Source organism: Mesoplodon mirus, assembly GCF_964341445.2.
Source record: "Mesoplodon mirus genome assembly, chromosome: 15".
NCBI lineage: Eukaryota > Metazoa > Chordata > Mammalia > Artiodactyla > Ziphiidae > Mesoplodon > Mesoplodon mirus.
The window spans coordinates 17,645,143-17,672,139 of record NC_138991.1 but is presented as its reverse complement, the minus strand read 5'-3'; the positions used below and the strand labels follow the sequence as shown (position 1 = coordinate 17,672,139).

At 42.6% G+C, this 26,997-nt stretch overlaps 1 protein-coding gene across 1 annotated transcript in view; it reads right to left on the bottom strand.

Moving 5' to 3' along the window:
- PTPRT (protein tyrosine phosphatase receptor type T) overlaps nucleotides 1–26,997 on the bottom strand; it is a gene marked incomplete at both ends in the record, with an annotated part of 1,080,119 nt that overhangs the window by 365,400 nt on the left and 687,722 nt on the right. The window contains 1 exon segment of the mRNA XM_082644817.1: nucleotides 20,368–20,477. Coding sequence (XP_082500943.1) covers nucleotides 20,368–20,477 — 110 coding nt within the window.

Here is a 26,997-nt window from a genome sequence, read left to right as displayed (position 1 = left end):
TGAGATACTTTTCAGTGAGGGAAAAAGCATTAAAAACTACAGAGATGCAATAATTACAACTACGTAAAAATTTCATATGCACATAGACAGGGACTAGAAGGAACCCTGGAAAAAAGAACAATGTGAGATTCTGAGTAACTGAAAGTGTTTTCTTTCTCTGTTACTATTATTACATTTTACAAATATAAACCACTAACTTTTGATTACAAATTTAAGGTTTGTGCTAAACTCCGACTTTAACAGGCCTGTATGGATCTCAGTTCATTTGGCATCTGCTGAACTAACCAAATGTTTTGGAGATGTGGGAGGGATCAACCTCAAAGTGCTTTTTTTTTTGCGCCAGAAAATATTTTTGTTGCTGCTCTATCAGTGACTTCGGACACCCAGGCTTTTCCAACCCTCAACAAAGAAAACCTTGCTTTCCTCAGCTGGAATCCAAAGTCACAGGTGCACTTTCTCTGTGCAAACACTCTCAATTTACTGATGGAGACTTAACAAAGCCAGAATTGCAGCTTTCAAGGTTATACCAAGGGTGTTGCCACCCTAAGACTCCTATAGGTCAGGATAAACGTCTCCCACGGGTGGATTCCTGAGACCCTCGTGAAAAACACTAGGGTTAATCATTAACGGCTCACACTTCCATCTCACTCTCTAGCTGAGTACACTCATCCGATGGACTTTGCAAGCTGGTAGAGGGGGATTCTGTGTCTCAAAAGCCTCAAAGAGCAAGCAAGTTGACCTACTCAGGGCCTAATTTGGGGATGATTTTCTCATTTACGCATGTGACTGAAGTTCTGGCATGATTAATTGGTGTCACTGGATTGTGTCTATGGGAATGATGTGACAGCCATCAGATCACACCAAGCGCAGTGCAATTACAGCAAATTGCAGCCAGCGCTCCTGGGCATGGTGAACTAGACTCTGCCATTGCCGCCATGGGCATATTTCGTTTTCAGATGAGGACACATATAAAACAGTCTGTAGCAACATCTTTCTTCCCAAGACAAGAATACAGGAGGGAATCGAGGATGGCATCAAGATATTACACAGGGAGATGGTTCTAGTAAGAATCCTAAGTTAAAGAGAGGGGCAGGTCTGTGATAGGTGCGTGGAAGAAGATGGATTTAGGCAAATACACAAGGACGAGACGAGAACACAGCAAAAGAAAATGGGAGGCACTCTTCCTTTTCCATATTTCTTTGACATTAAGTAACTTAGCGATGCAGCTAAAATTGAATAGGTTGGTTTTGGTGGGAGAGGGGAGAGGGGAGAGAGGTAGAAGAAAGGCTCAGTAAAGTCATGCATTTGTCAAACATCCTTTGAGCATACATTACGTGTCAGGTACTGCTACAGATGTTGGGGAAACATTGGTGAATAAGACAAGGTCCCTGCCTTGAGGTCCAGTGACAGCCACATATCACTACAATGCAATGACAAATATACTCCAGAATACTGTACGGGGAGTGTCTAAACCAGCTGGAGGAGGTGAGAGGAAATCTCAAAAGGAGGTAGTGATCGAGATGACTGGGGAGCAAGCATCACGCCAGCAAACAGGAAGTGGGTAAAGCAGAGGGGCCTTGAAGGTGGAGTATCAAAGTGCACAAAGGAAACGAGGTAAAGAGCAGCTTCGGTAAAGAGCTGCCAATAAATCGTTTGGAGCTGCTGGAATATTGAGTTAGAAGCAGGAGATGTCCAGAAAGGAGAAGAAAGAGGTCATGGGGTACAGGGAGCATCCCAGGTGCTACACTAAGGCGCTCACGCTATGTTCTACTGGTGGAAGGTTGTCCATGTTTGCTGGCCTGCATGTTTGATTGGTGACTCTGACGGCTGATGTGGAGGGTGGAGCTTGGAGAAAGATGACCAAGCACAGGAAGATCTAGCAGGTGATGGAGACAGGAGTCTTGGAGAAGCTGAGACCCCAACCAGGGCCATGTAGGGGGCAGGGGAAAGTTCAGAGACGGCAGTGGCTCTCAAATCTGGCTGCACAAGGGACTCTTATGGGCTCCAATTATATGTATTGCCTGGTTCTGCCCCTAAAGTTTCTGATTCAATAGCTTTGAGGAGGACCTGGACCTCCCTGTCTCTGCAAAACTCCAGGGTTGGAAAGCCAGGTCTGAAAGCAGCTGACATGGACTGTCAGGTCTGATCTTCCTCTTCTCCCTTCTCCCCTTTCTTCCTTTCTAGAACTGTCTATTAAGTACTTCCTACAGAACAAGGATTCATTAAGGCTAAAAAGTACCACAGAAGTAGAGGATGAAAGAAAAAGGAAAGGGCCTTTCATCCTTTCTGTGTTTCTCAAACTGAAGAACTTGTATATCCTGAAGCATAAACGTGTGGGTACCCCATGCTGCAGGATTCCAGAGACTCTAGTTGGAGAAGCACTGCCTTGAGCATCATAAAATATCAGGGGCTGGATCTGCTCCACAGTGACTGAAACTTCAAATTGAACATGGTCACTGGGTTCTCCTGTGAACATTATGATTATAGAAATCATCATCCTGGGGCCCAGGACAGGTGTTCTTTTATATTTAAAGATAATAATTGATTTGAAAATGTGAAACTTCATAAAATGCCATGGTTGTTTTACAGAGAGCCCTGACTATTTTGACATTGCTAGATATTTGAAAAGATTTTTTTTTCAAAATTGATTTGGAATGGAAAACTTTTTCCAGTACTGAAAATTATTATCTTAATTTTCCTTCTACAGTTTTCCTTAGACACTGACATACCAGACAGTGCATATTTGTGTCAGAAATCATGTCAGAACCACACCCCCAAAAGCCACTGGGTCATGCATGGCATTCAGTTGCATAAGATGGGAGGGGCAGGGCTTTGAATATGTCTGTTCAGCTGCAGAAATGTTCAAGTTGAACGGGATTTGCAAATAAAAAGCATGATGATGAAGCCACCTCTGCTGAGGGCCGTGAAGTCTTCTCCTCCCAGTCTGGATGCAACTGCTTTCCCCCACCCACCTCCCTGTGTCAGCCATTGTCCATCATTACTGACTGAGCACCGTGCCTCAAGGCTGTGACAGCTCTAGTTGGAAGACACAACATGGAGGGTTTCTAGGCCAAGGCTGGTTCCAGACTTCAGTCCCCCTTTTTGTCCCAAGGCTGCCTCTTTACCCCATCTACCAGCTCATGGCCACCCCGGTCAGGTGGACTGAGCATGACTGAGAAATTCAGATCCATTTCACGATCATTTATTGAGTACCTTTGGAGAAAGCACAGTGGCTAACTAGTTAAGTGGACAGGCTTTGGAATCAAACCTGGCAGGAATTACTAATTACTAGGTATTACCTAATTACTAGCTAGGTGATCTTAGGCAAGTTATATTGCTTCTTTAAGCCTTGGTGTTAGTAGGGATAATGGTCCTCACTCTGAAGGGCTGTAAGGCTTGAGATAAAGTCCATGATGACAAGCACCCTGAGTGGTCCACGGTAATGGTAACAGGGGTCTCACTGGGGTCCTAGTGAAAAAACAGATGGGTAATCCAAGCAGAGTTTAATGAAGGAACTATTTACACTGTAGGAGAGGTGACAGGAGCAAGGCCACAGGCTGTGAGGGGGATTCAGTAAGGGAGAGAGCGGTGGAGGAAGGAGCAGTTCAAGAACCTGAAAGGTCACCTTGAGAAAAGCTGTGACCCTCCCTGAGGTTGCTGGAGCAGTAACGACCCCTCTTTCCCGCCCCTGCCTGCCCTTTCTATCTGTAGCAGGGCACTCCTTTTGCTGAACAGAAGGCAAGAAGGCAAGGCAGGTCAGGGATGCCTGAGAGTCAATCTCCCGAGCCAGAGAGCAGGTAGAGTGGGATGGAGAGACCATCCAAGGAAGGGGAGGTAGCCACACCACTGGCCACTGCCATTCACGGAAGACCTGCCATAGGTCAGCTCCCGGAAACCCAACAGCGAACAAAATTCGTTCTTAGAAGTCTATGAATTCTGAGCCTAGTGGTAGACATAAGTAGAAATAAACGATCACAGTATAGGGCAATAGATGCTATTATAACATAACAAGAAGGAACCTGTAAACCAGCTGTAAACCAGCTGTTTCAGAAAAACAGTGTTCCTGAAAAGATTCTTGAGCCCTCGAGGGTGCTGAAGGATGCACAGCCTTTAAAAGCAAGAAAGGAGGCACTGGGAAAGAGCATCCTAGACAGAGGAAGACAAGAAAAGGAGTGTGATGTGGCTGTTGGGTAAAGCCTATGGATTTGGGGAGGTGGGTATGAAAAAAAGGGGAAGGATGCTGGGGAGGCCAGCCAGGGCTGGGTCATTCATAGAGGGACCTATTAGTCAAGTTAAAGAAGAGTTCAGATTCTATCTTGAGAGCCACTGGGATCTACAGCTGGATTTTAAACAGTGGAGTGACGAGTAAGGTCTGTGTTTCATCAAAAATGGTTTTGGTCACCTCAAGGGAGAAGGTATTGGTTGTTATGACCTTGATCCATAAGAACTGGCATCTAGGTCCACAGATGTAACTAAGCGGGGGAAGAACCTCGCTGCAGGTTAGGGAAGTCCTGAGACCGTGCAGACACAGGGCAGGGAGAGCAGGGTTCTAAAACTGAGGCTTCCAGCAAATGCTCCCAGCATGAGAGCAAATCTTGGGCAGAAGGTAATTTAGGGCTGCACTTGTCATGATTTAATGGGTATGGGATCACCCAGGGATCTTATAACAATGCAGACTCTGATGCAGCAGATCTGGGGTGGAGCCCAAGATGGCACATTTCTAAAGAGCCCCCAGATGATGCTGATGACAGAAGAACACACTGAGTGGTGCAGCCTTAGAAGCCAACTGCCTCAACTTTCTCTTTTACAGATGAGCTAACAGAGGGCATGACGGGTAGTGTAGCAGAGTAAAGGAGTGGCCGAGCCTACAGGGACTAGTTTTTTTTTTTTTTTTTTTTCGGTACGCGGGCCTCTCACTGCTGTGGCCTCTCCTGTTGCGGAGCACAGGCTCCGGACACGCAGGCTCAGCGACCATGGCTCACAGGCCCAGCAGCTCCGCGGCATGTGGGATCTTCCCAGACCGGGGCACGAACCCGTGTCCCCTGCATCGGCAGGCGGACCCCCAACCACTGCGCCACCAGGAAAGCCCCAGGGACTAGTTTTGAGTCCTCCAGTTCAGAGCTCTGGCGGAGTCCCCAGGACCTTCTGGGAGGCTTTTGGAAGCCAGGCACTGTACTTGCTACTTGAAGGCAAAGGGGAGGAGTAGTGAACAATAAATTGATGAGCCCAAAGCGTTTCCAGCACATCCTTGGAGAGTGCAAATGGCTCTGCCAACATGTGTGATGAGCTCTTCACACATCAGCCTGCTCTGAGGGGATCGGGAAAGCTGACATAAACCTCTGCTGGGCTGCCAAAGGCCTGCTTCCCAGACACAGTGACTGGCTCAACGCAGGACTCAAAACACATGCACACTGCTGCAATCCGGTTGGAGGACAATTTGCCAATATGTATCAAGAGTTACAAAAGTCTTCATTCTATTCAACCCTGTAATTTCATGTGGGTGAATGTCTAAAATAGAAATACACCAAAAAAAGGGGAAAGAAAACCAGCCATGACATTGAATGGCTACTGGCAACATATATCTAATTCTTATAATACTCTCGAATTGTAGGCGTGATATTACTTCTCCTACAAGCATAGACAGTAACGCAATTTCAGAGTGGTTAATGTGCCCCTGAAGTCTTCCATCCAGGTAACGTTAGAACCAGGATTTTAGATCCAGATCAATCTGATCTGAAGGCCATGTTCCGTCCATCATGATATACCATCACCATATGGATGAGGTTCATTACAGTGTTGTCAGAAATGTAGAAAAAAAGAGGGGAATGGATAAGTAAATTAGGGCATATACACTCAATGGACAATTATACAATCATTAGAAAAGATAAGCTGTTTCCAGCTATAAAAGCATCATGGTTGTGATAAAATGCTTAATAAAAACTTATGATAGCAAATTTTACGTAATTATAGTTAGGTAAAAGATGTATGCATATTAACAAAGATAAAATACAAGGCAAAGGACTTCCCTGGTGGCACAGTGGTTAAGAATCTGCCTGCCAATGCAGGGGACATGGGTTCGAGCCCTGTTCTGGGAAGATCCCACATGCCACAGACCAACTAAGCCCGTGCGCCACAACTACTGAGCCTGCGCTCTAGAGCCTGCGAGCCACAACTACTGAGCCTGCGTGCTGTAACTACTGAAGCCTGTGCGCCTAGAGCCCATGTTCCAGAACAAGAGAAGCCACCACATTGAGAAGCCCGTGCACCACAACAAAGTATAGCCCCCACTCGCCGCAACACTAGAGAAAGCCCGTGTACAGCAACAAAGACCCAATGCAACCAAAAATAAATTTAAAAAAATAATACAAGGCAAAATAATTGTTGTGCTGCGGGGAGAGATTATAGGTGACTTTTTTCCTCTGACATCCAAACTTTCTGTAATATCGTTATAAAAAATGGCTGGGGAAGGCTAAGATTACAGAACGCATGTGTTGGCGGGGAACGCACAGAGCTGGTTATACATACAAGGTCCTTAGGGAAAGTTCCAGTAAGGTCTTGAAACCTCTACACATGCTCCTGTCTTCCTGTGGCTCTGTGTTTTAGACACAGTCATGAAGACTCTCTAGATAAGTTGTTCTAGTGCAGACTTTCTCACCTCTGGCACCTTCTTCAGGAAGGACTCCATAGCACTGGCCCCTTATTCCAGGCAGTCCCCCAGTTATTAAAAAGAACTGCCTTCCAGAACTGCAGAGAGCACATTTACACAGAAGGTGGGAAAGGACAAAGATGGCAGTTAAGCATCACAGATGACACCATGACCACCTAGAAGGCCACATCAAGAGGGATTCTGAGGCACGTCAGAGTTCAATGGCAGAGTGTACCCTGATCGATTCTGGACGTCTATCATAGGGATGGTATTTGGGAAGAGTGGGGAGCACACACATCCCCCATATTCACCTCTGTTTGTTAAGAAATAAGCAAATGGAGACTTAAATTCTAAAATAAGGAGGAAAATATGACCACCACTTCTACCTCTGGGTTTACAGATTTCTACCTGAATTTGTACATATTGCTCAAGTCTGCTCCCTTAGATCCATTCCTACTAGAACAGACAGAGCTATTATTTTGAGCACAGTTCTACAATCAATGGAAGCCATGTGATTAGCTCTGATTGCTACTGACAAACCTACTGAGAAGCAAAAGGAAAGCAGGAGTTCGAACACTGCTAACCAGCTCTTTACAAAGATCCAAGTCCCTCTTACCCTATGCTAAAAATTGTGTCTTACATTCTGGGAAGATCAATCAACATATCCCAAAATAGAATGATTAGAAAGTAAAATATGGCTTATATGCTCAGGGGAGCAGAGAGCCATTGAATGGGATAGTTAAGTAGATTACATTGAAACTGGAAAATGTTTGACACAGTGAAAACCCAAGTTTTGCAGCGTGGTCATAATCATGCAAAAGATGTCACTGCATAAGGGCTAGAAAAAAAATAAACCCTTGTGAAAATGGTTGGTCTGTGAGGGAGTGGGAATTGGGGGTGACTTTCCACCCCCATCTTTCTAACACCATGTACTGTTGTTATAATGTCACTCACTTTAACAAAGAATAAATTCCTTTTAAAAATCACGAAATCATAAGGAATTAGATATTTCAATATCTATTGCAGTTGTTGCCTTAACCTTGATTCAAGTTTGGAATACAGTTTTATTCATTAAACAAATACTTACTGAGTACCTACTTTATGCCAGGTACTGTTTAAGGTACCTGAGATGCAACTGTAAAAGAAAAAAGGATCCCTGGGCTTCCCTGGTGGCACGGTGGTTGAGAGTCCGCCTGCCGATGCAGGGGACACGGGTTCGTGCCCCGGTCCGGGAAGATCCCATATGCCGTGGAGCGGCTGGGCCCGTGAGCCGTGGCCGCTGAGCCTGCGCGTCCGGAGCCTGTGCTCCGCAACAGGAGGCCACAACAGTGAGAGGCCTGCGTACCGCAAAAAAAAAAAAAAAAAGAAGGCCAGTGAGACCAGACTAAAGAGGAAAAGAGAGCCCAAGGTGCAAGGTCTTTGAGACCTAAGTTAGCAATTGGGATTTAATGTGAAATGCATTATGTCTATAAGTGACACAATAACATTTTGGGAGACAGTAACAAAAACTTACATAAATATAAAGAGATTTAAGACTGTAAAGATGTAAATTACCCACTATGTTGTTTCATATATTCAATGTAATTCTAATCAAAACTACAACAGGGGTTGTCATTAAATTGGATAACTAAATTCCAAAATGAAAGAGCCAAGGGCAAGAATATCCAAGATATTTCTAAAGAAGACTGAGGAGGAGGGACGAGCTCTGTTAGAGATCAGAATTAACTGTGAAGCTCTAATAACTTTGACTGAGTGTGGTTGTTATAGATGGTGGCCACCGGAATAGAAAGCTCAGAAACAGATGAATGCATATGAGGAACTTCGGCATATGTCAGATACGGCCTGGTAGAACAAGGAAAAAGCAGGCTATTATTAAAAAGACCTGGGGAAAGTATTTATCCACAGAGGAAAAAATGAATTTTGTACCTCATCTCACACCATACACAAAAATTAACTGTGGATAAACAAAGGACTTATATTTAGAGAACAAAGCTATACAGTTTTTAGTAGAAATATAAGGAATCATCTTTCTCACCTTGGTTTGGGGAATAGTTACTTAAGGACACAGAATGTGCTTATTTAAGCGAAGACTGATAAAACTGACTACATTATAATTAAGGGCTTCTGTTATCAAAAGATACCTTACAGGAAGTAAAAATGGCAAGTTATACACATAACTGACAAAACAGTATAAAAAGCATATAAAGAAAGACTACATATCAATAAGATCAGGGCAAGATAATCCAGTAGAAAATGAGCAAAATACATGAATACACCTCCCACAAAAAGTAAATACAAATGAGTAGCAAATATTGGAAAGATATTCAACCTTATTAACGACTGAGGGAATACAAAGCAAGAGAACAAAAAATTGCCATTTTATACCTATTTAACTGGTCAAAATTAAGAATCTTGGCCAGACCAATATTGGAGAGGATGTGGAATCGTAGAAGCTCTCATACTTTGCTGACATGAGGGTAAATCGTTGAGTCTAGTTTGGAAAATAATTCCGCTTTTTTTTGTAAAGTTGAACATTACCATATGACTTAGTCTCTGGATATAAACTCAAAAGAAAATCTTGCACATATGCAACAGGAGATATGTACAAGGATGCTCATATCTTCAAGGTTGATAAAGGCAACATCCTAGAAGTAACCCTGATGCCTATCAAGGGCTTATGAATCAATGTGTTGTACTATCTGCACACAGTGGAATATTATACAGCAGTCAAGATGAGCATGCTGCAGCTGCACTCATCAAAGGGATGACTATTGGCAACATAATATGGGATAAAAATGCTAAAAGATTATATACAACGGAAAATCCTTTACTGAAGTTAAAGGACTAACAAAAAATAATATGCCTTTAAGGAATGGATATGAATAGTAAAGCTATATGAAATACAAAGGAATTGTATATGACATTCAGGTTAGTGGGAGGAGTCAGTAGGTTGGGGTGGGAGGAGTTCGTAAGTCTGTAAGATACTGTCAAAGTTCTGGTTGTCTCGGTAGCTGGTGTGTAATTGCAAAATGAAATAATGAATAAATACAAAAAAATACAAAAATAAATACAGACCAATGAGGAAAGTATTTCATGAAACAAAGAGTAAGATTAATTCAATTTTGGACACCTGAGTGGTAGGTCAAAGTAGGAAGGATCCTTTGAATCTAACTGGTGCAGTTCTCCTAGGTCAGAGCTATAGAGACCAAGGACCAGGTAGGAAAAGGGACTCACTCAAATATATTACTTGGCTATGGCAAACTAAAAGTCGACCTTTAATTTCCTAATAGCATAATTCACTATTTGACTTGCAATGATACACGTATGCTAAAACAATGCATAAGATAAAAGGCACACCAAGAAAGCAAAGCAATGGTGATTTTTATGATATATATTTTGAAGGGCTCTGAAAAAGACCTGGTATGCATGCATGCATTGAGTCCATAATGATATAGGCCAAAGTCCCATACTTGGGTGTAAAGTTTAAGGAACTACTACTCTTCTCTTGGTGAAGAATGAAGAAAAATAGCCAAAGAAAAGGATCAGAGTGAGGGGAAGAAATCCACCTGCCATCTTCTGAGACCCATGAAAGGATAATCTCTGAATCATAAATTTGAATTCCAGCCTCCAGAGACTTCAGGATGAAGGCTCCAAATGCCTTGATGATAGATGAACACTCACAACCCCTCTTCATTTTTTAGTCCCAAACAAAGAGCTGTTCTGACCAAAACACAAAGGAAAGAGCCAGCCAGTTAAAAGCACCAAATCCATGCCACACTGCCCTGTCCAGGTGGAAATCCAACAGGAGTAATAAGGTAAAACATCTGAGATGAAAAGAGAACAACTTCTGATGTTTAAAGAGACACTCTGGCAGCTTAAACACTGCCTCTGGGCATAGTTTATTGAGAGGACCAGGTAGCCAAAGAGAGGGTTCCATCAGTAGGCACGTGGCTGTGTGTGCAGGCCACTCCTCACAAAGTCCTCCGGTTGCACAGTGCATCAAAACACAGTTTCCCTCCCACGTAAGGAACGTGAAGGAGAGCCCGACTGGCCAAATGCAGAACTACCCTTTCATTTCCCTACCTCCACTCTCTTAGGACAACTGTAAATGCACAGGATTAAATTTAACTTGCAGGGTTTTTTTTTTAATTCAAAATTTTCCTTTAGCAAAAGCTCTGGAGAGGAATTACGGCAGAAGTTCATGAGAAACAGCTGGGAGCCCATCGAGACATTCCTATGACAAGGATAAGAAGTGACCTGGAGTTTCTCCAGGCAAGGAGAAAACAGACATAAGCCCTGTGCCTCTGAAATCTACTATAGTTAACTCTCCAAAAACAGTAGAGCAATTCCAGGGATGCAATGGGGACTATGGGTACAGCCCAAGGGTAGAGGCTTCACACGCACAGGTGAACAAATACATATGTGCATACACGTGCCATGTTACAGCTACATACACTCACAAACCTACATGCTTATAAACTCATACACCAAGACAAATATACTGATCCATGTGTGCTCACTGTGGGAATATTTTCCATGCAGTAACTTCTACTGCTTTCTTACAGCTAAGTTGAATGACTAATGTTTATTGTGAAAACGTTTTTATTGCCAGGAGAATATGATTTGCTGTTCTTTAGGTAACAAGTGCTATGCATCTGTTGATTCCTACTGTCACATTACCTGGCTCCATCACAAATACCTGTGTTGTAAAAAAAAAAAAAAGAAACACCCTGAGGCAAATATATAGGCATTCTTGGTATGCTAAAAGTGGAAGACAGGCAGCTCTAATGGTCCCACTTACATAAATGCAACTTATTTATTCACATCAGAATGCAACGTCCTCTCCTTCCAGACTCAGGGTGCCAGAAATCATTCCTTTCAACCCAGAGCTGTTTCTATTGAAATACCTGTCAACCAGCCTGTCAGCCCAGCAGACCTGTATATGGCATCTACCCAGGGATCCCTGCATTTTTCAAGTCTCTGGAAGAGGAACATCCTATGGAGGTTGCATAATGGGCTCAGGGTTAGGAAAAATGGCTCCTTGACATCCCAGGGCTCTGACTTTTAAGACTTAGGGAAAGCCTCTGGGCAAATCTATGAAGCTTTGTGTGTGCGTATGCCTTTTTTTAAATCTCACAAATAAACAATAGAACTAACTTCTACTGTAAAAGGAGAGGGGAAAGTATTTGTAGGAGAGGGGAAAGTATTTGTAAGGTAAAGTCTATGGTGGATTCTGCTGTCAGAGCTGCAAGATGCCATTCATGAAATGCAAAGGGATATTGACGGACTGATCCGGCCTTGTGTGTCTTCAATTATTCCACAAACTGTTTGTTTAGCAAACTTGAGGGAAAAAAAAGCCAATGCTTCTTGAATTTGAGCCTTAACATAATTAGTGCCTAGCATCTGCATGTGCATGAGTTTGAGCTGGCTATAGTGTAACATCAGACAATGCTGTATTCCAGAAGAGTGAAAATGAAGGCAGGGTAAAGCCAGAGTCATGACTGTGTTTATTTAACAGGTATTTAGCTAGGATAACATATCAGAGTGTATTGATTGGATTCATGTTATGGAATGCTCCTTCCCCACCTTGGATGTACACTACAATTTCCCAAAGCACTTAAAAAAAAAAACAAAAAAAAAACTCCACATGGATAGAACTTTCCCTCCAGAGATTCTGATTTATTTGGAATACAATGATGCCTAAACATTCAGTCATCCATCCATCCATCTATTTATGTATTCACCTACCTATGTATTTATGATATGTTTTGGAGCCCTCAAGGTATGATTCTAATTTTCAGCCAGGCTTGAGAACCACTAAACTTGTTAGATTAAATTTCACCATTACCCCTTATTAAGATAAAGTACAAATCTACACACTCATATAAAGAATATTTATTGAGCACATATGATGTGCAAACTTTTCTTTTAGGTCCTGAGGACACATTAAAAAGCAAAAATAAATATGACCAGTGTCAGTTCAAGATCAGTTCTCCACCAGGCTGGAGAACCAGGGAAGAGCTAGTTTCACAGTTCAGTTCTGAAGGTCGTCTGCGGGCAGAATTCCATCTTGCTCAGGGGAGCTCAGTCTTTTGTTCTATTCTGAGCTTCAACTCAGAGGGCCTCCACAGTGAGGCCCACCCACACTATGGAGGGCAATCTGCTTTACTCAAAGTCCACTGGCTTAAATGTTAATCTCATCCAAAAACACCATCACAAAAACATCCAGAATAATGTTTGACCTCATATCTGGGCACCGTGGCCCAGTTAAGTTGACACATAAAATAACCATCACATGGCCCATACCCTTACGGGGCTGAAAGTCCGGTAGGGGACTAGATGATGCTACAGAACACAAACAAAGTAAGTGCAGGTTGTAAACATGGTATGACAGAAATCAGCAAATTGCTGGATAAAATGGACAGTACAGGGAAAAAGCCTCTTGGAGGTGAAGAATAGGAAGGAACCAGCCACAAGAAACATAAAGTAAAAAGTGTTATAGGCAGAAGGGACAGCATTCACAAAGTCACATGGGCTGCAAAGAACTGGATGAGCTGGAGGAAGCGTTAGAAAGTCAGAGGGGCTGGTACACAGAAAACAGTGGGAAGAGAGGCAGGAGATGAAGTTAGAGGGGCCAGATCATCCGGGGCTCTAAAGTTAAGACGAAGCCAAAGCAGGGAAGTAACATGACTGAATTTACTTTGCAAGATGCTCTGTCTGGCTGCAATATGGGGAAGTGGAATAGGGGAAGTGTGGATGGGGGATCGGCAGGGAGGTTCTGAAGTGGTCCAGGCATCAGATCAGTGTTCAGAACACAGTGGTGGCGGAGGTGGTGTCGTATGACCTGGCCTGGATGGAACTTTCCAGAGTATTTGATGTGTGGCAGGTGGGAGGAATGGATGGTTCCCATACTTATGGCTTAACTGATTCAAAAGAAATAAGAGCCTTTTTCCTAGTTACCAGCCTGGTTCATGTTACACCCACTAGCCGCCTGCATTATGCAAATTGTACATCGTAATTAATGTAGATCCAGCTTGAATTATGCAAATTCTTGCTTTGGGCTGTGCTAGTCACTTCCTGCCTCTACTACCTCCTGCCCATCACGGACCACATCCCATCCTCCCTACTGACCCTCTGTGGACTGGAGCCCTAAGCCTGTCTTGGGTAAGCGAGCCCTGAGAGGTCATTACAGCCAAGCCAAGAGAAAGGAGGAGGATGAACATCCAAAAGGAGGCAGCCCCTCCCCCGGGCCTTTCTCTGCGAGCCTGCTCTGAGCTCATCACGCAGCTGGCCCCTCTCTCCATCAGTGCTTGCCTGCACCGGTCCTGCACAGAACTCCTCTCTGGCTGAGAACACATGCCTGGCCTTCCTGCAATGCACTCTGATGGAATGCTGATCCCTGGGGCCCATGCTTTTGGTTCAGATCAAATGCAACTGTCTATATGCTGGAAGAATATTGACGACCCTCCAACCTATCCTGACTTTTAAAGGGGCTTCTGCACAGGAATGCCGCCTTGTTTTATTGAGGCGAAGTCTGTGTTTTATTTAACTCTGAACGCCAGGCACCTAGAATAGCTTGCAGGATAAATGTCAGTCAACTCTAGCATAATCAAGACACCCATTCCTGCCTCATTAGGGTCCTCTCATTCCCTTTAAGCTTCTCAGATTTATACACTGTAATTAGAAACTTGGTGATTTTGACTGCTAAACATAAAGGCTTATTGGGAAGCTTCACATGTCTGAATTTTAAATATTTTCACACGTTAATCCAGTTGCCAGTGTAACATCTTCTGGCCCAATTCCCTCATACTGTTTTATATTTATTTTTGGACAGAGATGAGAACAATTAATTGAATTGAAACACATATTGATTATTGTTTTTCATGAACTCTGAGCAGCTTGTCTCTGAATGATTTTACTGAGGAGTTTTTAGGCAACTGTTTGACTGGACTGTTTCCCCTGTGACCGCGTTCTGGCTGTGCGTGCCTGTCTGCAGTTGCCTGGTCTGCTTTTAGGGAGTCCTGTTGTTCACAAGAGCAGAGTCAGAGTGGAAGGGGTCACGCCAACCCTCTTCACGTACAGGCCCTGACTGGGGCACCCTGATATCCCATCAAACCCAAGTAGGGCTCCAGAAGAGTCTATGCAAATAGCATGCTTTCCACATCCCTGGTGAAAATCCTCAGCTCTCTGGACCCCAGGTGAGCAGAGATATCCCTCAGTTCATGTAGCAGCCACATTATTCATCCAAGGACTGCAGTGTCTGCATCAAGCAGAGCTTTCCAGAGCCGGATTAGGACATTTTAGGATGTGTCTTACACCAGTGCTTCTCCCATGTTCATGTGCGTGTGAGTCACCTGGTTAAGACACATACTCTGATTCAGTGGATATGAGCTGGGGCCTGAGATGCTGCATGTCTGACCTGCTCCCAGGCGATGCTGATCTGCTGGTGTGTAGGCACGAGGCCTTTGATGTGACCTCTCTTCATGCACTGTCTGTCACCCTGCTGGGGAAGTGACCACAGAAGTGCACCCTGCATCTCCACTAAAATACAAATTCCCGAAGATCTGAGGCCACGGGCTATGCACCCTGATGCGTCCTGCTGCAGCAGAGGCGAGGCTGGCTTCAGCGGGCTCTGATGAGCATTCTGAGCTCCCCCTTCAGTGGGCAGGGAGGGAGGTCGTGGCTGTTGGAGAATCAGGCCGTTTCACAGCCCTGGGGTGGCATCAGGGTAGGGGGCTAGACTCCCAGCCCTTAGGGATGGGAGGTCAGAATCTAAGTCCATGGTTCCAGGGAGCTCTTCAAGATAAGAACTCCTGACTGAAAGGAAGGTGTCCAAGTCCAGAAAGAGGCAGCAAGGAAAAAGCAGATGTGACAAAGTTTTCACCTCTTCCACCTGGATGCAAGGGCTTCCAACAAATAGTTGAGGCCTCACTGCAGTATCATAGATGAGTTAAATGTCCTTGCCTCCTGGCACATTTTCCAGGTGTCCCTGAGATGCTTATGTGCTCACAGCCACTAGCCACGCAACAGCCAGGTGATTTTTTTAAGAATGTAAATATGATTCCTTCACTCCTCTGCTTAAAATCCTCCTAGGGTGTTTTCTGTTCCTCTCAGGAGAAAGCGCAAACTCTAGAAGCCTTGCATAACCTGACTCTGCCCACCCACTCTCCACATGGCCTCATCACTGTCCTCCATGCTCACGAGGCTTCAGTCACTCTGACCTCCTTCCTACTTGTCAAACAGGCCAGAGTCATTCCTACTGCAGGGCCTTTACACTAGCTGTTTTCCTTCAAGTGTCATCACTGCTTTGCCTTTGAAGTCTCTGGCCACAGGCAAGGTTTCAACAGCAGAGCAAATCCAAAATGAGGTGTAAAACTTTGGTTCTGTGGGATTGGTGTGGATTTACTTTTCCTTCATATTTTTACTTGACACCTTCATATTACAAAGAGGGGACTGAGGCCCAGAGACTGAATGGGACATAATCAAAGCCATTCTGACTTTGGAGGGCAGAACTGTCCAAGGGTGGGCCCATAGGTTATGACTTGGACCCACGGGGAAGGGAATTTCATCTTAACATATGACATACTACTTAGACCTGCTGTGGTTAACAATTTCTACAATATTTACAAAGTTATAACTCTTCTTCACTCCCTCCTCTTTTTGGCTTTTGACTTTGCTGAGTCCAAGGTTGTACATAGGAAGGCAGAGACAATCCTGGATTTCTCTTCCATTTGTGTTGTCTGATTTTCTCCTTGCCACAAAATGTACTTTCTGAGATCAGAAAAGGGTGATTTGTAATTTATGGATTTCTCTCTAGAAATTATAACCAGAACCTAATTTTAAAAATCAAATTGGTTTCATCTAATTAAATTTGGAACTTGCCTCATAAACACATGTTCTGTTATAAGTGTCTTTAAAAGCAAGGTCTCCTGCTCACCATCTGAGGCAGGACTGGGTTGAGCCCAGCGTGGGGGAGACTCCCCACCCTGCTGAAACTTTCTGAAGAACAGTGCAGTCTAGAGCCGTGCTTCTCAAACTTTAATGCCCATGTGAATCACCCGGGGATCTTGGTAAAATGAAGACTCTGATTCAGGAGGTCTGGTGGGGTCTGAGATGCTGTATTTCTAACCAGCTCCCAGGTAAAGCCAGTGCTGCTGGTCCACGGACCACACTGAATAAGGGGCAAGACACCTGCACTTGAATTCAGGACCCATGAGTTGCATAACCTCGGTCTTTACATTTCACCTCTCCAAGTCTCAGTGGCCTCATTTTTATTTAATAGCAAGAGCTAATATTTTTCAAGGCTATTTCTAAATGCCAAACACAGTACTAAACATATATTGATGTTTATTAATAAATATAAATGAGCAGTTTCTTAATGTACCCAAGGTTACACAGCAAGGAAGTGGCAGAGCTGGGATTCAGATCTAGGCTGCCTGACCTCAAAAGTCAACATTCTTACCTTCTGAGGCCTCGCTGGTTGGTGACACACATGGTCACAGCCATGCTTATGGTCAAAATATAAGGCCTAAGCCCATGACCTCCTTAGGTCCCTTCACAGCGTCAACCCAGAAATTTGGCATATTCCCAAAAGGTAACCTCAGATGCTCAACCAAGTCAGACAGCGGCCGCCTTCTAGCTCTGGTTCTCTGTATTACAGCCCAAGGAGCAGCCAAGAAACTGCCTGAAGTTGTCTCACCACAGCTGTTTCCAGTAGAGTCCCTCATGGGAAGGCCAATATCCCAGCCACTCGTCTTTGAATATCCACAAGGCACTGGGTTCACAGAGAAGTGAGAAGAAAGGCGTGTTGTCCTAATCTGTGTGTACTTTTGTGCCCAGAGTTCCAGACAGCGTACCATCTATGAGTCCACCTTCGGAACAGAGCAGGACCCTATGGGGCCTTCTCAGGACAGAACCACCCCCCATGTCCTCCGCCTGCCTCTTGTCTGTAGAAAAACTTTAGCCAAAGAATAAATTTAAAGTGAGGAAATGCAGAAACAAATGAAAGCAGTCAAATAAAACAAAGTAATAATAGTTTAGCCATTAAGCAAAGTCAAAGACCTTTAGTTCTTCCTCAAGGGCTACAGATAATATTCTGAGCCACATTCTTTGAGCTATCTTGCAGATACTGAAACTCGCACCAGGTGGAAGAAGTTAACTACACGACGACCAGACTGTAGCCATGACATAAGCTGCTCCATCTGACACAATTCCGAGAACTAACTTCAAGGAAATGGGAACAAACTGACCCCGGAACTGAAGATGAACTGTACTTAAAACAATCAATATGATGCTGATCAGACCACCCTATGACCAATTCCAAGATGACTGTCAGAGCTCACTGTGCTTTGCTGCACTTAACCCCCTCCCTCCGCCTATACATCCCTGAAACTCCCCCTTGAAAAGCTCTTACCCTCTGATTGGCAGTGGGGAGTTGGCTTTTGGACATGAGTCTGCCTTCTCCCCAGGTTGCTAGCCTCCTGAATAAAGTAAACTTTCCTTTCCAACCAACGTTTGTCTCTCAAGTACTGGCTTTCGAGCAGCAAGCAGCCAAACGTGTTCAGCAGCCCCTTCAGGGAGCTATTGCTCAGTGTGTCTAACTCACAGTTATGTTTGCACTCTTGTTCTCTCTCTATCTATTTCTTTCTTCTTACTGTGGAATCACAATCAAGGGTTTCCTAGCCCAGTGCAGTGCATATTAGAGCAAGAGGGATACTGCTCCTGTGGAAGAAATCTGTGTAGAGATATGACTCTACCTGCAACACGGCCTAGACCTGTGGTTTCCAAAGGCAGGTAGGTAGAAGAACCAGAGTCTTTTCAAGCCAGAGCTGTCCTCAATTCAAGGAAAAATGAGGAAAAAATAAGGAGAATGTCATGAGTGACCCATAAAGCTAAATTTATTCAATTTAAAGGACTGCCTTGTATTCTGAGATTATGTCCTTTCTGTATTTTTGAAATTGTCTTTTATGAAACAATGTTAATAAAAGATGGTAAAGTACTCTATGTTGGTTCCCCCAAACCATTTGAAATGTTACTGGCCTGTGAATTCCAAAAGTCTTCAACATCTGGCATTGAGATCCATTTATATAACAACACCAAGCAACTTAACACCTTAAGTCCTGGGTCCTTTCCCTCTGCTTTACAAAGGGCAGGTGGGTAGATGTCTATCTCATCTGTGTGTATGTGAGTGTGTATGTGAGTGTGTATGATCGCAGCCTGTGCTTTACAGAGAACAGTGTGTAGCTTTTAAATGACTGGGTTTTGTTTCAGTTGAGTTTCCAGTCCTTCTCTTCCCTAATAAGGTGTTGAATGTGTCCCAGGCAAGGTCTATCAGTATGAGTACCTCCTCTCCTTTAGCAGCATCTGTAGGAAGGAGGCTTCTCCCAAGCCCATGTTCCAAGATGGAGATGTTAGACATCTCTGCCTCTGAGGAACGCTGGATGGAGTGAGATAAGGTGTTTCCTGAAGGTGTTTTCTCCAGCACCCTGTACATGATAAGACAGTTTTCTCTTCCCTCAGCTCTGAGGTCCATCCAGGTCTCTCTAGCGAATTTGTGTCCATCAGATTTACCCTGAATATTTCTCCCTCATCAATATTCCTTGACTTTCCTCCCCAGAGCTCATCCTCCCTTATGGCGGGGATATTCTTCCCCAAGCTCTCTCTCAACAGGTGTACCTTTCTGCATGAGCCCTGAGAGTCTTTAGTCCCTCCATGAGCCTATAGTGCATTTCAGCCTGGGATGCTTATCACCTGTCCCCCCTCAGACTCCTTAGAGAAAGCCTGAAGCAACAATTAACCTCCCCCATCTTACAGATGAGAAAACTGAGGCTTCAAGAGAGGAAGAACCTGCTAAAGGTCACTTGAGATGGTGGTAGGACTACTAGGATACCAGACTCCATCCTTCCAGCTTCAGTTTCCATGCCCTTTCTCTGCATTGCTGCACTTTATTATAATCTGTATCAACAACCTTGTGGTGTCTCAGAATACAAGGGGTGGGAAGAAAGTCAATCTTGCCCATATCCCCATATTAGCATTTACCTATATCAGCCTTATTGAAGTTTTACTGTTTGTTTGCTTTTGCTTTGCAATGAGCTTCTATACCATTTATTCTAATTTTGAAAGTATTCAGTGAAGCCACATTGTGTTGGCTTGATGGGAGCATTCTTGTCCAAGGACATTTTGCTCCACCTCTGATATAAGACCCTGCTAATCCTGGGAGAAGGGCTTTCAACACCATCACCTTGGCTCTGTGGCCAAGGCATCACCATATGCCTTAGCCACAGAGCAACATCAAAGCTCAAGAATCATGTACCCCCAGTTAGAGAATGACATTGGGATCATTCTGGAAGCCCAGGGAATGATATGGGTACCATGAGAATCATGTGAGTGTTGTGATTTTCCAGAGGAACTGCAAGTACTGTTTGCCAGACCTGGGTCTGCTCAGCTGTGCCAGGACTACCTGACTCCTTGAGTCCTAATGCCTTTGCTGAAGAGATCAATAATCCTTTCAATTTTCTTTGCCACTAGGGCTATCAAGACAGCTCGATTGATGCCCCTGTGTTTTTTTCCCACTGTATTATCAGAAACCTTCCAGTAAGTTGTGTCTCACTCACCTTTGTGCCCTTGATGGAGCTCTGCACACAGTAGGTATTTGCCAACTTCAGGCTGAAGTAAACTGAATAAAACCAAGCCAAGTGATACAGTCACAGGCGCCTCCTTACCTCGTAGAGCGTGATGACCCCGTTGGTCTCATTGGGAGGTTTCCACTGGATGTAGATCTTCTCCTCAAAGGGACCCCCTTGGATGGACTCCAGAGGAACAGCTCCTGGAACTACAGAAGGAAAAATTAGGAACTTGATGTCACCTTCCATCTCATTTCTCCAGCCTCATTGACCTAGAACAGAAGTCAGCAAAATTATCCTGTAAAGGGTCAGATAATAAATATTTTAGGCTTTGTGGGCCATACAGTCCCTGTTATAACTACTCAACTTTGGCACCTGTAGCACAAAAACATCCATAGACAATCCATAAATAAATGGGCATGTCTGTGTTCCAAAAAAAATTTATTTCTAGAAACAGGCAAGGGCTGGAGTTCACCCATGGGCCATAGTTGGCTAACCATTTTTCTGGAAGACTGATGGCTTTTCATCTGCAGGCTCTGAGCAAGTTTATTCTGGAACTAAAACTGACCAGGGTAAAGACGACATCTGTAGGTCCCAGCCCTGCCAGCAGTAGGATTCTGGAATTAGACTCTTGCCTTAGGATTGGTATTTGAGGAATGCAACGTGAACGTCACTACCATTTTCCCAAACCTGTCAAGCTTTCTCCAGCTACCGGAAGTGCTTCCATAGTTTCCTAATCCCTGAATCTACCAGGAACTATGTGTCTTGAAACTTCAGTCTAATTAGAGGGCAGCTCATTTGTCTAGCTGCTGAGTCTCCGATGCCTGGCACATGGTAGATGCATAACAACCATTTGCAGGTTGGACAAATAGATGAGTCAATGACCTATGCCAGCATTTTGCCCTAATGAGCAAAACCTTTCCTGGGCTGTTTCTGTACCCAGATAAGTCTTCCTGCCAGCATCCTCCTGCTGGATTCCACCATCATTATGACAGTCTGGAAGATGCTGAACCATAAAATAATGATTCCCCCAACTTCCCGTTATAACCCCCTAGAGGATCATGAATTCATGTAAGTCATTACAGAATCTATTTATATTTTGGCATTACAAACACAGGTATTTTTACTAAGTGCTTACTCTGTGATCAGAATTCTACATACATTATTTCATTTAAGCTACAAAACAGCTCTGCCCAGTATGTATTATCTCCTTTCTGCTGATAAGGGAACTGAGGCTAAGAGATTAAATAACTTGTTCAAGGTCATATGGCTCTTAAGTTGCAAAGAGGGAAGTGAACACCTGTCTGTGAGCTTCAAAGCATATACTCTTAATCATCATGCTATGCCTCTCTAGATATAGCCACGGCCATATGTTGCAATCAGTTCCCTATTGTTAAATTAAAATATATTTAGTTTTTCTCATTACGAACATGATACACAGAATTTGTTGAATATTAAAAATCTACAAAAAAAGATTTTTTAAAAAAGAAAACAAAATCACTCATAATCCCTGTAACTGGAGATACTTTTCCAGTATTTTCACATGACTATGCATATACATATTTTATTTTTAAAAATTAAACTCCTACTGTGCATATTGTGTCGTGACCTTCCTTTATCACTAAACAGATAACAGTTTTAAAAAAATCCTTAAACGTTCTTTGGGGCCATGCATTTTAATGGCTACTTAGAGCAGGATATGCCCCATTATAGTCACCAATCCTTTATTATTGGGCATTAAAGTTGGTTTGAATTCTTTATGATTATAATAACACTGAAATGAGCATTCTTACAAATAAGTGTTTGAATGCAACTCTGCTGATGTCCCTAAGATAAATTCTTGGAAATTAATTTATTGGGCCAAAGTAGATGAACTATTTTATCTTTAAGGCTTTTGACGCATATTACCAGATTGCCTTCCAGAAAGTTCACACAATTCTGGGCTCCCCAAACAGAATGATATGCCAATTCCCAATCCATGACAACAACGACTATTTAAAAGATTAAGCATATGTAGTTGTATCTTTTTTAGAATACTGGAGAGCACAGATTTGTTCTTCAGTTTAATTGGCCATTTGCATTGATTCTTTTACGAACATGCTCTCTATACCCTGTGCTCATTTTTCTGGATGGCTCTTCATTTCTGTTCATCATTGTCTTATGATTTATCATCTGTTTTTAAACTTTTTTGCATAGGTTACAATAGTTTTGGTCAGTTCTTCATTTGCTTTTTAAATCTTTTAGGTATGTAGAAACTTCTAAGTATTCAGATCTCTTATTGCTTTTCCTTATCCCGTCATCCTTTCCACAAATATTTATTGAATACTTAATATGACCAAGGGACTTGGTGACAGACATTACGGATACACCAGGGACAAAGAAAGATATAGTCAAATCCTTGATAAAGCTTGTAGTCTGGAAAGGGAGACTACATTAAATAAATAATTGCACTCATAATTAGTTTTTTTAATGTTGTTATCAGGACTTTGAGGTAAACACATAAGGTGTTGGAAGAATTATAACCAGCAGAGAAAATCTAGCCTGGCAAATCAGGATAATGAGTAGAAAGTGAGTTAGGGTCGATGGATAAGTAGAAGCTACTGGGACAATCCTCGGGAGGGTGGGTGTTGGAGTGCAGTGGATGGCTTTGTGGAGGAAAAGTGTGGAAGGAGAAAAGCCATCCTGGCGAGAGAAGATGGTAGCTTGGACCAGGGTGATGGTAGTGTAGAAGAGAATTAGACTGTGTCAGAGATTTGGGGGAGCTCCTGTGATTTGGTGGTGATGGAGCAAAGAGACGTGTCAAGGTAAACCTCAGCTCTTCTGTTTCATACCAATGGGGTGGATCAGAGGTTGTTCATAGAAAGGGAGCCTTAGAGGATGCTTAGTCTTGGAAAGGAAGCTGGCAAGCTCAGTTCTGTCATAATTCACTGGACAAGTATGCAGAACACCCAGGGGGCAATGTTGTAGCAGTGGGGTGGGGGCAGTGGGTAGTGATGTTTAGGCACTGAAACCATGGGCAGGGAGCAGATCTTGTAGCCAGAGTGCAGAGGAGGACAAAAGTAGCAAGTCTAGGACTAAGGCAAGAGGAACTCCAAACCTAACAAGGAAAACAAAGAAACTCGGAAACTGGGAAGCCGTGTTCAGAGAGGCAACAGCAAACCAGGAAGGTGGGCTGTCATTGAAGCAACCAAGGGAGGAGCAAAAAGGTACTGGTTAACAGTGATGTGTGGATGCCGAGTAAGATGCAACCTTCTGTTTGCTCACTGAATGTAGTGTCTTCAAGGTTACTTGTGAGCTGAGCAAGGGTAATTTAGGGAGACCACTGGTGTCATAAGTCATCTTTTAATGGGTGGAGAAGAGAGTGGAAGGTGAGGCCAGTAAACAAACAAACAAAATGTTTACTTGTGTTGAGATGAGTAAACGTTTTGGCTGTGAAGGGGAGGCGAATGCAAGAAGGAGCAGGAATGAGACATGGAGCTAAAGTACTGCCCCCTCCCAAAGAGGGAGAGGTTATAGCATGATTAAAGGCAACCAGGAAAAAATCCAAAATTGGAGGTAGAAGGATAGGAAAGAGAGAGGAAAAAACTGACCTTAGTAGGGTCCTGAAAATGCCAGGGCAGGGGTGGGTGGAAAGAGAGCATCCTTCCCTCTGTGAGACAAGAGGAAGAAAATGTGCAAGTGCTCTGGAGAGGGGGTTGAGGTGTCCTCTAATGGCTCTACTTTCTTGAGAAGAGAGAGTGAAACCATCTACGGAAAGTGTCCTGGAGGAGGAGCTTCGTCAGGAACCTGGAGAAGCTTTAAGAGGCGAAAGGTGAGCTGAACAGAGAGGTGCTGGTGCTGCTCACTAAGAAGGCTGTATCAGATGCAGGCTGGGATGGGGAGTATCAAGCTAGGACCACCACCCGGGCTCCTCCTTTCGTACTAGCTCGGAGCAAATTCTCTTTTTGACCCCAACATCAGATGAATAGTCATCTGTATTTTCTGCCTTCTATTTTATGCTTTATTCCCAACTTTTTCTTTTTAAACCTAACACTTTAATCCATCTGGGATCAGTTTTATGTACTGTACAAAATGGAAATCTCACTAGAGTTCTTTACAATATTCTTAGGACAATAAATTGACCAGTCAAAACTTTCCCCAGTGATTTAAAATGCCATTTTATTATCACATTAAATTATTTTATATTCTAGCATATGTTGTTGGCTTTCTGCTCTATTTCATTGAGTCATAGCTTCTATTCTGACAGTATCTCTCTGTTGTGTTGATAGAGCATGTTTTAATATTCAGTAGAACAGGTCCTTTCCAAATATCATCATTCTTTTGCAAAGTTTTCTGGACTATCACTACCCATGTAGTCTTCCAGAAGAATACTGGAATAATTTTACAAAACTTCAAAAATGTTCCGTCAGAATCTTTATTTCCCTTGCATTCTTCACTTCTCTGGGGGACAAATGACACCTTTTTTATAACAAGTCCTCCTGCCAGTCATATTGTATTAATTCTCATTTCTTAATGTTTTCTTTTTAGGTCTCCCAGTTAAAAATGTTTTTTCATTTCTTACAAACTGTATTCCTAGGATTTTATTACTTTTGTTCATATTATTTTTGCATTACATTAAGGAGTTTCTCTTATGAAACATATGACAATATTATGTGTAACAAATGTATATTTAAATAATAATTATGAAATGAACATGCATGTACCCACTATCCAATCTAAGAAATAAAACATCACTGTATCATTGGAGCATCCTTTGTGCATTACACTCTTGACTCCTACTCTCTGCCCCATGAACAAAAAAAATGCATATTACCCTGAATTTTATGTTAATCATTCTCTTTATTTGGAGTTATAAGTATATACATCTATCTCAAGACAAAGTATCATTTAGTTTTTCCTGGTTTCCTTTATATACATAAAACTGAGTGCTTGTATTGCATGATTTGCATGTGTCACTCAATGCTGTTTTGAGATTCATCCCCACTAATGCACGTAGTTGTATTTCATTCATCTAAATTTTATGAATAGAGCCTTATTTATTTTCTATATCTCTGATTTATTACTATAGGCAGACATTAAGACTATTTCCCGATGGGGCTATCTTACAGCATTGCTCCTATGAATGTTTTTGTACATTTGGTTGAAAATATATATGATTTCACTAAGGTATACCTAGAAATAGGATAGGTAGACTGAGGGCAATATCTGTCTTCAGCTTGCCTGAGTAATGCCAAATGAGTCTCCAGAGCTGTGGCAGCAATGTACACTCCCTCCAACAATGTTCTGAAAGCTCCTACGTCTCTACATCCTTACAAACACTTGGTATTGTAAGGTTTTTATATTCTAGACCATCTGGTAAGTGTGAAATGATAGATCATTGAGATTTTATTTGTTTTTGTCTGTTTTCTAAAGACGATGAGCATCTTTTAGTGTTTTTTGGACATTATTGTCTTCTTATTATTGATTTGTAGAGGTTCTTTGCATATCTTTGCTATGGATCCTTTTACTGGCTATGTGTGTTATAAAAATCTTCTCTTGGTTTTTGTCTTCCCTGTGCCTTTATGTTACCTTTGGACAAAGATCAGTTCTTAATTTTGCTGTGGTCAAATTGATCAGTTTTTCTTTTTTTTGTATGGGGAAAAGAAACATTAGTGACTTGATGGTGGTAATCATTTCACAATGTATACCTATATCAAATCATCATGTTGCAGATCTTAAATATATACAATTTGATTTATCAAATATACCTCAACAAAGCTGGAAAAAAAAATAGCAGCAGATACTGTTGGTGCTTACTGCCCATATACTGATGCTCACTGCAAAACACTTGCTACTCTACCTGAAGGCTGTGGAAGCAAACTTGGTCTCCACACAGGGTAAGCAAAAAGTGCCAGAGTTAATGTCCCCAAAACATTCTTCAAGCAATGAAAGGACGTTAATGTATGAATATTCTGGTCTCTTCACCATTGGTTGGGTTAACTCTGAGATATGTTCTAATAATATTTCTCAAACTACCTCAAATACCGAAACCCTTATTATTGTTATCATCATTATTATTATTAATTTTCTTTATTATTTTCAACCCACTGTGGGCTGATACTATCATAAAATTTTTTAAAAGAATAGGAAAGTAAAATCAAAAAGTAAAAGTGAAATATAAAAACATAGAAAATGCAAGCTCCTCCTTTAAAATACTTAATCTCTTTTTCTGTAATTATCTTGTCAAGGACCTGAAAGAGTTCATGAGTCAGTGCTGGTCTCTGGATTACAGGTGGAGTGGCACTGCTCTAAAACCCAGTGATTCCCATGGTAATTTTCTTGATAATGCACATTTTATTGGCTTCCTTCCATTCCCTGATTCACTTCTCTCTACTTACCAGTGTGCCCTGGACCATCTCCTAAATAAACTACTTGCATTTGAATCCTTATCTCAGGATCAGATAAATGCAAACGAAAATAATAAATCCAAATAAAATATTCTTATTTAAGAAATACTTTCTCTACCCTGAAGTCATAAGAATATTCCCTTAAACTTTCTTCAGTTTTAAAGTCACACCTTTTATAAAATGTCTTCAACTCATCTGTAATCGTGTTTTCACATAAAGCATGAGGTAGGGATCTAATTTCAATTCTTCCTCTCTATCCTAGCACTACTTAATGAAAACAAAGTTTTATTTACTTAACTGATCTGCCATATGCTCCCTCTGCCTTCCATCACTTTTCCACATA